This window comes from Stegodyphus dumicola, chromosome 6, assembly GCF_044657685.1.
Source record: "Stegodyphus dumicola isolate Sdum_Otavi_A_Nest chromosome 6, ASM4465768v1".
NCBI lineage: Eukaryota > Metazoa > Arthropoda > Arachnida > Araneae > Eresidae > Stegodyphus > Stegodyphus dumicola.
In genome coordinates, this window is record NC_140773.1 from 208,799,168 (window position 1) to 208,811,387 (window position 12,220).

At 32.2% G+C, this 12,220-nt stretch overlaps 1 protein-coding gene across 5 annotated transcripts in view; it reads right to left on the reverse strand.

Annotated features, from left to right (window-relative positions):
• Nucleotides 1-12,220, reverse strand: part of kto (mediator complex subunit kohtalo) — a 230,910-nt gene that overhangs the window by 8,661 nt on the left and 210,029 nt on the right. For all 5 annotated transcript variants that reach the window (XM_085819429.1, XM_085819431.1, XM_085819430.1 and 2 more), the window contains 3 exons: nt 6,425-6,753; nt 5,306-5,390; nt 4,888-5,080 (listed from right to left, as the gene is read on the reverse strand). In XM_085819429.1, coding sequence (XP_085675555.1) covers nt 4,888-5,080; nt 5,306-5,390; nt 6,425-6,753 — 607 coding nt within the window. The remainder of the gene's footprint in view (nt 1-4,887; nt 5,081-5,305; nt 5,391-6,424; nt 6,754-12,220) is intronic.

Consider the following 12,220-nt stretch of genomic DNA (forward strand, 5'->3'; position numbering starts at 1 on the left):
TGAAAAATAAAAACATTAAGTGAAATAATTAAAGAAATGCAATGCAAGTTCACTATAATAAGATATGTTACAGAGGTAATAAGGTAGTTTTGCATTTTCTTGCTCTCTCTTCCCCCCCAAATGACCAGACACATATTTCTCATGCCTTTGTCAAGAATAATCAAACTGTTCAGTCAGATAATCATTTCATCAATACAGGATACATCAAAAGTCGTTAATTTGGACACCCATAATCCGGAATGATCTATAATCTGGACCTCAAAGCTTCAAACTTTCTGCGCATGCGTCTCCTTGTGTGCGTGCGCAAAATACGTTTACGAGTGCGCGTTTAATGTATAACGGACGGTGTAAGCTAAGCTAAAATTATTTAATTATCTATTTCAGTTAATGTTGCAGATTGCGTTGTTCCTTAATCTTCGAATTGGACCCGGCTTATTATTTTTTGCAGACTGTTAAAGCAATTTATTAAAAGTAAGCTTGAAATAGAATTTCTGATATATATTTATTAATATGTAAATGATCTACAAAGCGAAAGTATGTTTCGAAGTTCATTAAACAAAAAGTGGAATTGCTACAAAAAATGGATAAAGGCATATCCTTTGTTTATCTAAACTTTGTTTATCTTTAACGCCACTGTGCCGCGCAATGAATTGGAAGTTGATCTGTCAGCACTATCCTTATCTTCAGGGCAGATGTTTTTATTTTATTTGGCTTATAATTCCTTATTAAATGTAGTATTTCATCTCGATGTACTCCATCTTTGATATGATTTAAACAAATTCCTCGTCATTATAATTCGCTTCCGATAGCAAAGAAAGTGACAGAGGTTATTGGAAACGAAAAAATTTCAATTGACAAATTAGTCGGTATTCTCGACACAGCAATTATAGGACTTGAACAGCAGAACTTTGTAACTGAACAAGAAATTATGTCTGTTTAAAGAATTAAAGAGAATGTATTATCACATAAAAAACGAAGCAACTTAAACAACTTACATTGAAAGAAATGTTTAATAAAGTAAACAAATAAATATTAAGCTTTTTTTTTTTTGTAAATTTTGATACCCTTTAGATCATAATTGTTCTTTATTTCATAAATTACGGTTTCATATTTTTAATTTTATAATTTCTGCATGCCATCTTACCAGATTTAAACTGATGATCTATAATCCAGAAAAATCGATAATCTGGAATCGCCGAAGTCCCGACGAGTCCGGATTAACGACTTTTGACTGTATACCACTAAGGATGGTTTGATGATTTGAGGGAAAGTGTACAAACGTATAAATAACCAAACCTTACATGGGATTCAAACCCTCAACCTACCATTGAGGCTATTAGTCTGCCTCTACTAGCTGTTATATGGTTCAGAAGAAAGATGAAACAAAAATTAATATTTTTTAATATATTTTCAATTTGGGAGAACACAAGAATGCACTTATATCTCAGTGGGGAGTAAAATATTTTTCTTCGTGCTGGAAATATATGAAATAAAAGTACATATAAATAAAAGTACACAATATGTGTATTGAATTTAAATATTAAAAATTAAACACATTTATTTTATTTCTCTTGATAATTCTTTAAAATTTGGTGAATAATTGGTGACAACACTTCTCAGTAATTCTTTGAGATGATGGTTAGTTAATATTGATTGGTGTTTGGATTTTATGAATTTTAAAGTGGAATAAATGATTCACATAAGTACATTGTTCTGAATATTGAAATAATTTGACAAGCAGCCGTTTTTAATTCAAAATACTTCGATTCTGGTACAAATTTCCAAAATTCAGTAATTGGCGCCGACTTATATTTTAATTGTAAAGCTTGATCTTCTTGCATCTCTATTAATTCTAAATCTCCACATGCTTTTTGGGTTTGGAAAACTCACCTTGAATTATGTTAATTTCAAATGGATTCAGAAAACAATCAAGAGACGATTTAAAATATTTCAAGTCTTGAAATCTATTTTGGAATTCCGTCAATATTCCTTCTAGCTTTTTTATATATTTTTTGAGTTTTTCTTGTTTGATATTGGAACAAATTTTTTTAATTCGAGGAAAATGATAAAATGTCCTTTTGAAAAAGTTTTAATGTAGTTTGAAAACTAAATGTACACTGTGAGAGGTCAGATATTATTTTACCTTTCCACTGCAATTGCAAATTCAGTGTTTGCAAATGTTCCATGACATCAGTCAAAAACATTAAGTCTTGTAACCACTCATCATCATCTAATTCTGAATAGGTTATTTCCTTCTCTTTTAGAAATGCAGTTATTGGATTAAACAAATCTACAAATCGATTTAATATGTTGTAGCTAAATACCCATCTAACAGTGGAAAAGAAATTAATGTCATTTGGAAGTTATTCATCCTTTAATTCTTCAAGGAAATTTTTGAATTGTCAATAATAGAAACATAACATCAGAATTTCATAACATCAGGATTCATAACATCAAGATATTTTTAATATTTTGTAACGAGATGCTCTTGGTGAATTATGCAGTGAATCGGTATGAATTGTGGAATTAGAGAATTATCTCTTAAAAGCCCAATAAGACCGATTTTTTTACTAAGCATTGCCGGAGCTCCATTAGTTCCAATGCTTGCAAGTTTATTAAGAGGCACATCAAAAGTTTTTATTATGGAATGTAATGCATTTTTAATATTGACACTGCGAGTTGACTCTTAAAGTGCCACTAAATCTAATAATTCTTTAACAACAAAGTCAGGTGAAACAAAATGTATGAAAACTGCCAATTGCGGAAGATCTGTGATACCTGTCGATTTGTCAAGGGCTAAGCTGAATGCAATACAGTCAATAAGCCTGAATATAATCATTTTTTAAATTATATTCAAGAGATGTGTTAATTGCAGTTATGCGTCGTTCGGTTGTGTATCTCGAGATGGGAATTTGCGAAACATTGTGCAATGCTGCATTATTTGGATCTAAAACTTTAAGTACATCTTCCAAGTTTTTTTAATAAACTCTCCCTCTCCATACAGGCATTTTGCACGAGCAATATTCCAGGCAATAAAAAAACTGGCTTCAGTAACATTATTAGCTTGATTGCTAAAGGTATTGACCGTTGTGTATTTAAATTTGATTTTACAGAAGCAAGTTTATCTGATCTTAATTTGGTGGATACTGATTAGAAAACTGAAGATGACTGTTTCATAATGTTGACATTAATTGTTAGCTTTATAATTTTTGACCGCAGAATTATAAATAACACATAATGCTTTTCCATAATAGCCAAGAAAAAGAAATTCTCCTCCCACTCATTATTAAAACTTCTATTTTCTTGCTCATATTTTCTTTTTTATATTTTCGTTCTCTGTCGTCATATTTTTAAAAGAACTGGAAATAAATAAATCTAGAAAATACAAGTTCTGTGTTATTACAACAATAACAACACGTGTTACATACTACGAAACAAATTAAAGTTAACTTACCAAAAATTCCAGATTACAAATTATATCCATAGCAAGAATGATACAAATTGTTTCCTTCAGAGCAAAATGCCAACTGTCCCTTGCAATGAAACTTTACAAATTCAAAATTGGTCAGTAGTCGGTCGATTTAATTGATCGTCATTCGTCGAGAAGCAATCGGCCGGACAAGGCATTGACTCCTGTATGTTTTTCAATCAAAAGGGAAGAAAATCTAGCGAACAAAACTGTTATGCCCCTGTTTATGTTCATTTCGCACAGTTTTCAATGAGTTATATAATTCTTAACTTGGATGGAAATGAAATTTGTTACAACATTGCATTTAGTCTTTCATATTTGTTGTCAGTAATTTAAAAGACATTTTGAAACACATATGGAATGATAATTGTTTAAAATATGAATACACAGCAATGAAAAGGGAACTCGGGTACAATTATCAAGAGCCACAAATAATCCTTCAAAGAGCCGCAGGTTGGCCACCCCTGCTATATAGCATTATGTAAATCATTGCACTTATATCATATAACTTGTGTGTAGATGGTGAAATACGACTTCCAGGATGCATTTGTTTAACTATGAAAAATAGTATATGCCTGAGAGACTGAAGGATATATAAGTCAGGCACATAAAGACCTAAAAATACTCAAAAATGAGCTTTCCAGCATCTGGAAAGGTTCAGGCACAGATAATACATCTTGATGTTTAGGGGGGGAAATCAAAAATATATGATTGTTTCTCATAATCACTTATTTGGTTTAGAATGCCAAAAGAAAAAGGGTGAATGACTGCTTCACAGATTGCATAAGAATTTGTTACAGATACAGAATCTTGAATATCTTAATAGACTGTAATAGGCTTCTTATAAGAAATATATACTGAATAACATCAATGATTTTTCTCTAGCTAACTCAAACTGTGAAAGTATTTAGTTTAAACAGTGTAGAGATTGTCATGACTGCAGAAACACTAACAGAAGCTAAATTTTCTTTACCGACCCATCTGGATTTAAACTGAAAAATGATTTTAGACCTCTCATAATTTGTAAAGTAGTAACACCTGCAGTACTTCAAATAAGAACATCGAAAGATTATTTAATCCTTTCTGGCTTTATATGAAATTCAGCATGCTTTTTTTCATTCCGAAGTAACAAATTTTGTCTTTTAAAATAACTCTAGCCTCTACTTCCTGAAACAAAGCACCCTTTACTTGCTACATACCATTATTATTATTTTTTTTTTAGATACAAGAATATTTTTATATTCTGTTACTTTAATTTTTTTAGACAGGTTGCTTTGTAGTAAATAATTTTGGATACCTAATTTGTATTGTATCTGATAGTTACAACAGATCTAAAGCCGAAGATTTTTAACCAGCTTTTAAAAAATAATGCATTAAAATTTCATAACAGATACTAAAAATCAATCAAATTAGCTCACCTATTAGGTTGTGGCATATATTGCCCTTGTTGGTTGCGTATGCTGCTAGGCCCCATAATTCCAGGTCCAGGCTGTGGGCTGGCATATGATTGATTAAAACTAGTTGGAAGCATTGAGGAATTTCTAGATTCCATCATACTAGCATTTGGTTGCATGTTAGAGCCACTATAGTTACCATATCCCTGGTTCATACCTGTATATGGAAAATTTTTTAATATTAAAATTTTTGCAGTACTTTGTGGCTACTTGAAATATCACATTTGTCACAAAGTGTGTCTTTTTTTTATTTATTTTTAAAATTTTTTTAAAAGCTGTTAAAAGAAATTAGTTTGCTTACAATCAATTTTAAAATTTAGAAATTAGTTTGCTTACAACACAAACTTACAAAGAATTACTGAATATTATATCATTTCCTTACCTTGTGGGGGTAAATGATGTAATGGAGCAGTTTGTGCTGTGTTTCCTTGCATGCCATGTGGATACATTGGTCCACCTGGGCCACCCTGAAAATAACCAGAACTTTTAAGATCTATCCACACTTATCCTTCATCAGTAATACATCCAAAAATACAAAAAAGCCTGTAAGCTTCAGGAAGATACAATCAAACGGCAACCTGTATTTAGAATTAGTCTTCTAGCTTCCTTATCATGACTACAACACTTTGGTAAATAAATTACAAAAATGGAGTTTTAAAATGCTTAATTTTTTTAAAAAAATATTACAGCAGTTTCTGATTAAAACTATAATACAGAAGGAAAAATATCTCCTGGCTAGTTAAAATTTAACAATCTATTAACAAACTGAAGTTTTACAAAACAAGAACATTAAAAGAACTAACTAATGAAATTTTCACCACAAAATTTCAAAAAGTAAAAACAGGATTCATTGTAATGTGCAGCAGATACATGCATTTTTAAACGTTCTAATAGTTTTGCTCATATTTACGATACACATTGGGAAAATCATAAAAACACTTAGGAAGCCAGTCTATTTGCAGAAATTTGAACTCAATTTATATTATAATTATAATCTTTTCCCATGATAAGTACTTATTCATACACTGATTGATGAATACACATTTTGCATTAAAAACTGAGTGTGTGTTTCAAAACTTGGCATAATATAAATGAAGCTTAGTTGCAAAATCATCAATTAAAAAAAATATATAGCCATTAGTTTATTAAAATGTTATGCTTCATATTTTTTTGTTCAACTACATTCAAAAACAATTTCTTTAATTTATCAAAATGAGATTTTACTATTTGATATTGGAAATTTAATATACTGATTAGATTTATATAAGAAAGGTTTAAGATTTCAAATATTCCTTTTATTTATTTTAAAATACTTATATCACATATTTAAAAACAATGGTTGATGAAATATTATAGGAGTCAAAAGCATTAGTGTGAAAATATGACAGGAACTAAAAATATGGCAGACATTGAAAAATATGATAGGATATATGCAAATATGAATGAAGCTGAAAATTTGGTAATATGAAATATCAACAGGAATGGGTTACTGAACACATACAGGCATCCCTTGTGGTCGTAACTGTTGACGTATCATCATTTGTTGCCGCTTTTGCATCATTTCCATGGAAAAACCTGCAGGTCCACTACCTCCAGGATGATTACCAGGATGTCCAGGCATAGGACCTCCTGCTCCAGGTCCTCCAAGATGACTTCCACCCATACTGCCTGGCATTGTACCACCTGGACCACCAGCAGCACTAACACCACCAGCCTGATGTTGAGTATTGCCACTAGGAAGAAACTGAGTAGATGGATGTCGGGCCCGAAGCATGGTGCTAAGAGCTTGCTTGGACTGTGAAAGCGGACGTTCAAATCTTGGACCACTTGCTTTAAAAATAAAATAAGACAGCATTCTTTAAAACATAACGAAATATTTATTTATATAATTGCATTCTGAGTTAAAAAAATGCACTTTTATTAAAGAATATACAATAATATCACAGTCATAGCTTTAGTAATATCAGTATTACAAGAACAGGGATACAATTATAATTTCAAGTTTGATATATGTTGATATAGTATGATATCAGGTTTACGAGAAATATTTTTAACATTCTTTAAACTGATATGAATTATCAACAGAAGATATATTATGCATATTGTGATAAGATATTATGTTTAAAGATTTTCTTTTTACATCTATTTCTAATAAACTAGAAGGTACACCTTTTACAAAGTAGTAGACAACATATAAATTAGCTGAAAGATTGCACATCAAATAAGTGAAAATTAACCTTTGTTTAAACTGTATCAACAGTTAAAGCTCAAAAGAAAAAATAAAAAAAAGAAAAAATTCAAAATCTAGCAATAAACAATTCAAACATTGAATTCATATATTTAAGCAAGTTTAAATTACAAAATGGGAATATATATTGGTTTCCTAAAATTAAGGAAAAATCACAAAAGAGCAATAACTCATTAAAAAAAAAAAAAAAAAAAAAAAAAAAAAAAGCCTATCTAAATAAAATTTGAGTATGTTGTCAAATAAGAGTTGTTGAGTAAAATTGCAGTTAATGGCATCATTGGAATGCATCATTTACAAGAAGCATAAAACTGCATGTTTGAGAAAGCCAGTAAATTTTGCTGTGATACTGAGATAAGAAATATGGGATAGCCAATTCGTAACAATGATGTCCAGGCATCATTTGTCCAAAGAACTGCGATGGAGAGCTATTGGAAGACTAAAGGCACGACAAAGTCAGACAGAAATGGCTAGATGGCTAAATATATGCCCATCTGTGGTTCATAGACTTTGGCAACAATTTCTGACCACAGATCTGGCATCCAAGAGGTTCAGCCAAGGATGACCAACTGCTACAATGAGCACCGATGGTCAATATTTGTTATTATGTGCATGAAGGAATGGAACAGCACCTCCGACTCAACTCAGATCCTCCCTTGCTGCAGCCACCAGAAGGTTGGTGTCAAAGTCAACTGTGCATAGAAGGCCTCACAAAGGAGGTCTGTACGTGAGGTGACCAGCCGTTTGCATACTGCTTATGCAGTGTCATAGAAGGAAACATTTGAGGTGGGCACATCAACATATCTACTGGATGGCTGATCAGTGGAGGGTTGTTCTCTTTACGGATGAGTCCACATTTAGCCTCCAAAGTGATGGTAGGTATTACTTGATTTGGAGAGGATATGTAACTTGTTATTATCCATGAAAATATTCCAAAGTTACATTATATATAACCCATTTTGGAGATAACACTCTTAATATTACTAACCAACTTGAGACTTTATTACAAAAGCTGAAATTTAGAATGTCATACTATCAGTTGAGTTCAGTAACAAGATGAAACATTTTCACAGAAAAAGACTATATTCATAAATAGACTGGTACTAATGCATCCTGCATTCCTTTCATTTTTAAACATAAAGACTGGTTTCAATCTATGATCTAAGCAATTACCACCAGATACCTTAGTCTGTAGTAAAGTTTTGAAAGAATTTCATCATTTAGTTGAACATCAACATTTATTTATGCAATATGCAAAACTAAAAACTAATTTATTTCTCTTTTGTACTTCTTAATGTAATTATTACATCATCTATCTTCAAGCACGAAGCACTTCTACACCTACATTTCTCACTGGATATTGAAAGTATAGCAGTACCCTCTATCATTAGTTAGTTTAACAATTGAAGACACAACATTATTAAAAATTAAAAAAATGGAAGACTCTGTGATTTATGAGGAGACCAGGAGATGTGATGGAAAACTATGAAAGTTGACAGCTACATGAAATTAAGAGATCATACGAGAAAGAATAAATAATTAATAAAAAGAACACATATGCTAGATTTATAGGATGATTTGATTTAAGATGTGTGGATGGAATATGTTGAATTTATTTAGGATATGAAAAAGAGAAACATGAAAGAGGACCACACAACTGAGAATACTTCAAATTCTATTTAGGACTAGAATAAACTCATCCCTCGCTATTATTTTTTTAAATTTATATATTGCTATAAAATTCTGAAGCATCATAAAATCAAACATCAGATTAAGAATTTTTGTTTTTCTTTTTTATAATCATTACTTAGGTATTACATTAAAACCTCTACAATGCCAAGGAATATATTACTAATTTTATGAGAAATCTGTTTTAAGTTCCTGCAACTTTTCTGAAAGATTTATGTGTTCTTTGCTCTCAATTACACAGAATCATACAATAACTAAGAATAAATCTCTTAGAACAAACAAATAAAGCCTTAGATAAAGTATGAAAAATGATTTTGACAAATAGGATCCCATAGTTATAGGCTTGTAAATGCCTTTGAGTCAGTGATTTAATATGGTAAGAGTATAGTACAGATTATTGGCTTGTCAAAATAGAAGCTGAAGCATCAACACAGAATCAAGTAAATAAGAAATCAAGTAAATACATCAACAAAGAATAGCATTTTATTTAGTTTTCAGTAAAAAAAAATTAAATAACTGGAATTCTTATCTTAACACTGTGTACTTCTTTTGGAGCTAGCGTATTAAAAAGGTTTTCAGGGTTATTAATTATTTTTTAATCCAGTATCATACACATTAAAGGGTATTTAAAAATTTTTTTAACCTCTTTGTCGTCCGTAAGGCGTCTAGCATGTTCAAGTGAAACAAAGCATAATAGAACAAATTTCCATTATGCTTCGTTATATTCTGCAGGGCGGCCGTAATGCGCTTCAAGCGTTCTACTACATTTTAAAACTTTTAACCGTTTAAAATGCTTTCTAAATGTTTACTTGTTTGAATTTTATTTTTGTTTGTTCTAATACCTCCTAGAGGGCAGTACTAATCAAGCATTCTATTTCTAATTGAATTTACCCCCTGGGTTTTATGAATATTCGTGCCATTTTACATAAGATACAAGACAGTGAGAAATCGTCAACGTCTACACAGCAGAAAAAGAGAAAAAATGAGGTTGTGAATTGGAAAGACAAGAAGGATATACGTTTGATGAGTACAGTCCATAATAACTCTATGATTGATGTTGAAACACGGAAAAGAACTGTAAAAAAACTAATAATTGTAAAAGATTACAACAACAAAATGGGAGGAGTGGATCACCTGGATCAGATGTTATCAAATTAATCTTGCTGTTAGAAATAAGCAGATATATTATACTTTTCCATTATGCTTCGTTACATATTTCATTTAGAAATTTCCTTATAATTTTACTTAATATTCATTTACATTCATCCACTACGAAAGTTATGTATGTACAGAAAAAACAACATTACACGCTATGAAAAACAAAGGGCCGCTTCGTTACATATTTCGTTTAGAAATTTCCTTATAATTTTACTTAATATTCATTTACATTCATCCACTACGAAAGTTATGTATGTACAGAAAAACAACATTACAAGCTATGAAAAACAAAGGGCCGCTGGAGAGAAATTTTCGTGAACAGGAGAGAACGGTGAAAGAGTTAATAAGTCTTTTAAATTCTCTTCAATTTTTGATAAACTTACTACATTTATAATAAAGTTAAAACATTTTTTCTTTGACCACATTTTACTCAAACCCAATTTAACCATATAAACCACGTTTTACTCAAATACGAGGGCCATCCAGGAAGTAGATTACGTTTCCGTCTGTGTCCGCTAGGGGCGGGGCTAGCGCGGCCATCTTGGGGTCAGAGCGTTGCGCAGCTCAGTCTGCATCTAGCCGTGCTAGTGAGAGGTTCGTGCTGTGCTCCGTTCAGATACTGTGACAGTTTGAAATGTCTGCGTTAATTGAAAATCCCGCGAGCTGCGCTCAGTAATAAGGTTTCTGACTGCAAAAAACTGTAAACCGATAGAAATCTATCGGCAGCTTCGTGAAGTGTATGGGGACAACATTATCACTGAAGGTGGAGTGCGTCAGTGGGTCATAAGATTTCAAAATGGCCGAACCAATGTTCACGACGAAGATCGAAGTGGGAGACCCAGCATAGTGACCGCCGAACTTCTCGAAAAAGTCGATGCTAAAGTCCGTGAAAATCGAAATTTCACAATAACGGAACTTTCTTTGAGTTTTCCACAAATTTTGCGAAGTTTGTTGCACGAAATCATCAGCGAAAAGCTTGGTTACCACAAGTTTTGTGCAAGATGGATTCCAAAAATCTTGACAGAGGACCACAAAAATCAGCGAATGGCTGCAGCGTTGAACTTTTTGGACGCTTACCATAAGGATGGTGACTCTTTACTCGATTGCATCGTTACTGGTGACGAAACATGGGTGAAACATGTGAACTGTGAAACGAAATTGCAATCAATGCAGTGGGGGCACACAAGTTCTCCCCAAAAACCCAAGAAATGCATGCAAACAATGTCGGCAAGGAAGATGATGGCGACTGTTTTTTGGGACAGAAAAGGTGTAATTTTGGTGGACTTCCTGGAAAGAGGCACTACAATAAACTCTCAAAGGTATTGCCAAACTCTCCAAAAACTCAGAAGAGCAATTCAAAACAAGCGCAGAGGAATGTTGAGCTCTAAGATCTTGTTGATTCACGACAACGCCTGGCCCCACACGGCAAATGTCACTCGTAAAGTTCTTGAATCTTTTAAGTGGGAGTTGTTTCCTCATCCGCCGTACAGTCCCGACCTGGCACCGAGCGACTTCCACCTATTCCCAGCAATGAAGAAGTGGCTGGCTATGCAGCGTTTTGATGACGACGCACAGCTGCAAGAAGAGGTAACAAAGTGGTTGAAGGCGCAGGCAGCCGAATTTTTCGACGAAGGAATTTCCAAGCTCGTACATCGCTACGATAAATGCCTTAATTTGTATGGTGACTATGTAGAAAAGTAGTATTTGAGTGTGGCTTTCATCTGTATATAATAAAATTTGTTTCCTATACTTTGTTTATTTTTTTATTCCAAAACGTAATCTACTTTCTGGATAGCCCTCGTATTTCTCCACCTAATGTATTCCCCTAACTTCTTCAGCATATAATTTTGAAATTTCTGATTTATGGTAAAAACTCATATATACACAAATAGGAGATTATGCTGTAAATATTTTTGAAATTAATAACTACTTTGAAATATTAGTACATGTGTGTATATGCACATTTTTATACATTATACGATAAATGCCTTAATTTGTATGGTGACTATGTAGAAAAGTAGTATTTGAGTGTGGCTTTCATCTGTATATAATAAAATTTGTTTCCTATACTTTGTTTATTTTTTTATTCCAAAACGTAATCTACTTTCTGGATAGCCCTCGTATTTCTCCACCTAATGTATTCCCCTAACTTCTTCAGCATATAATTTTGAAATTTCTGATTTATGGTAAAAACTCATATATACA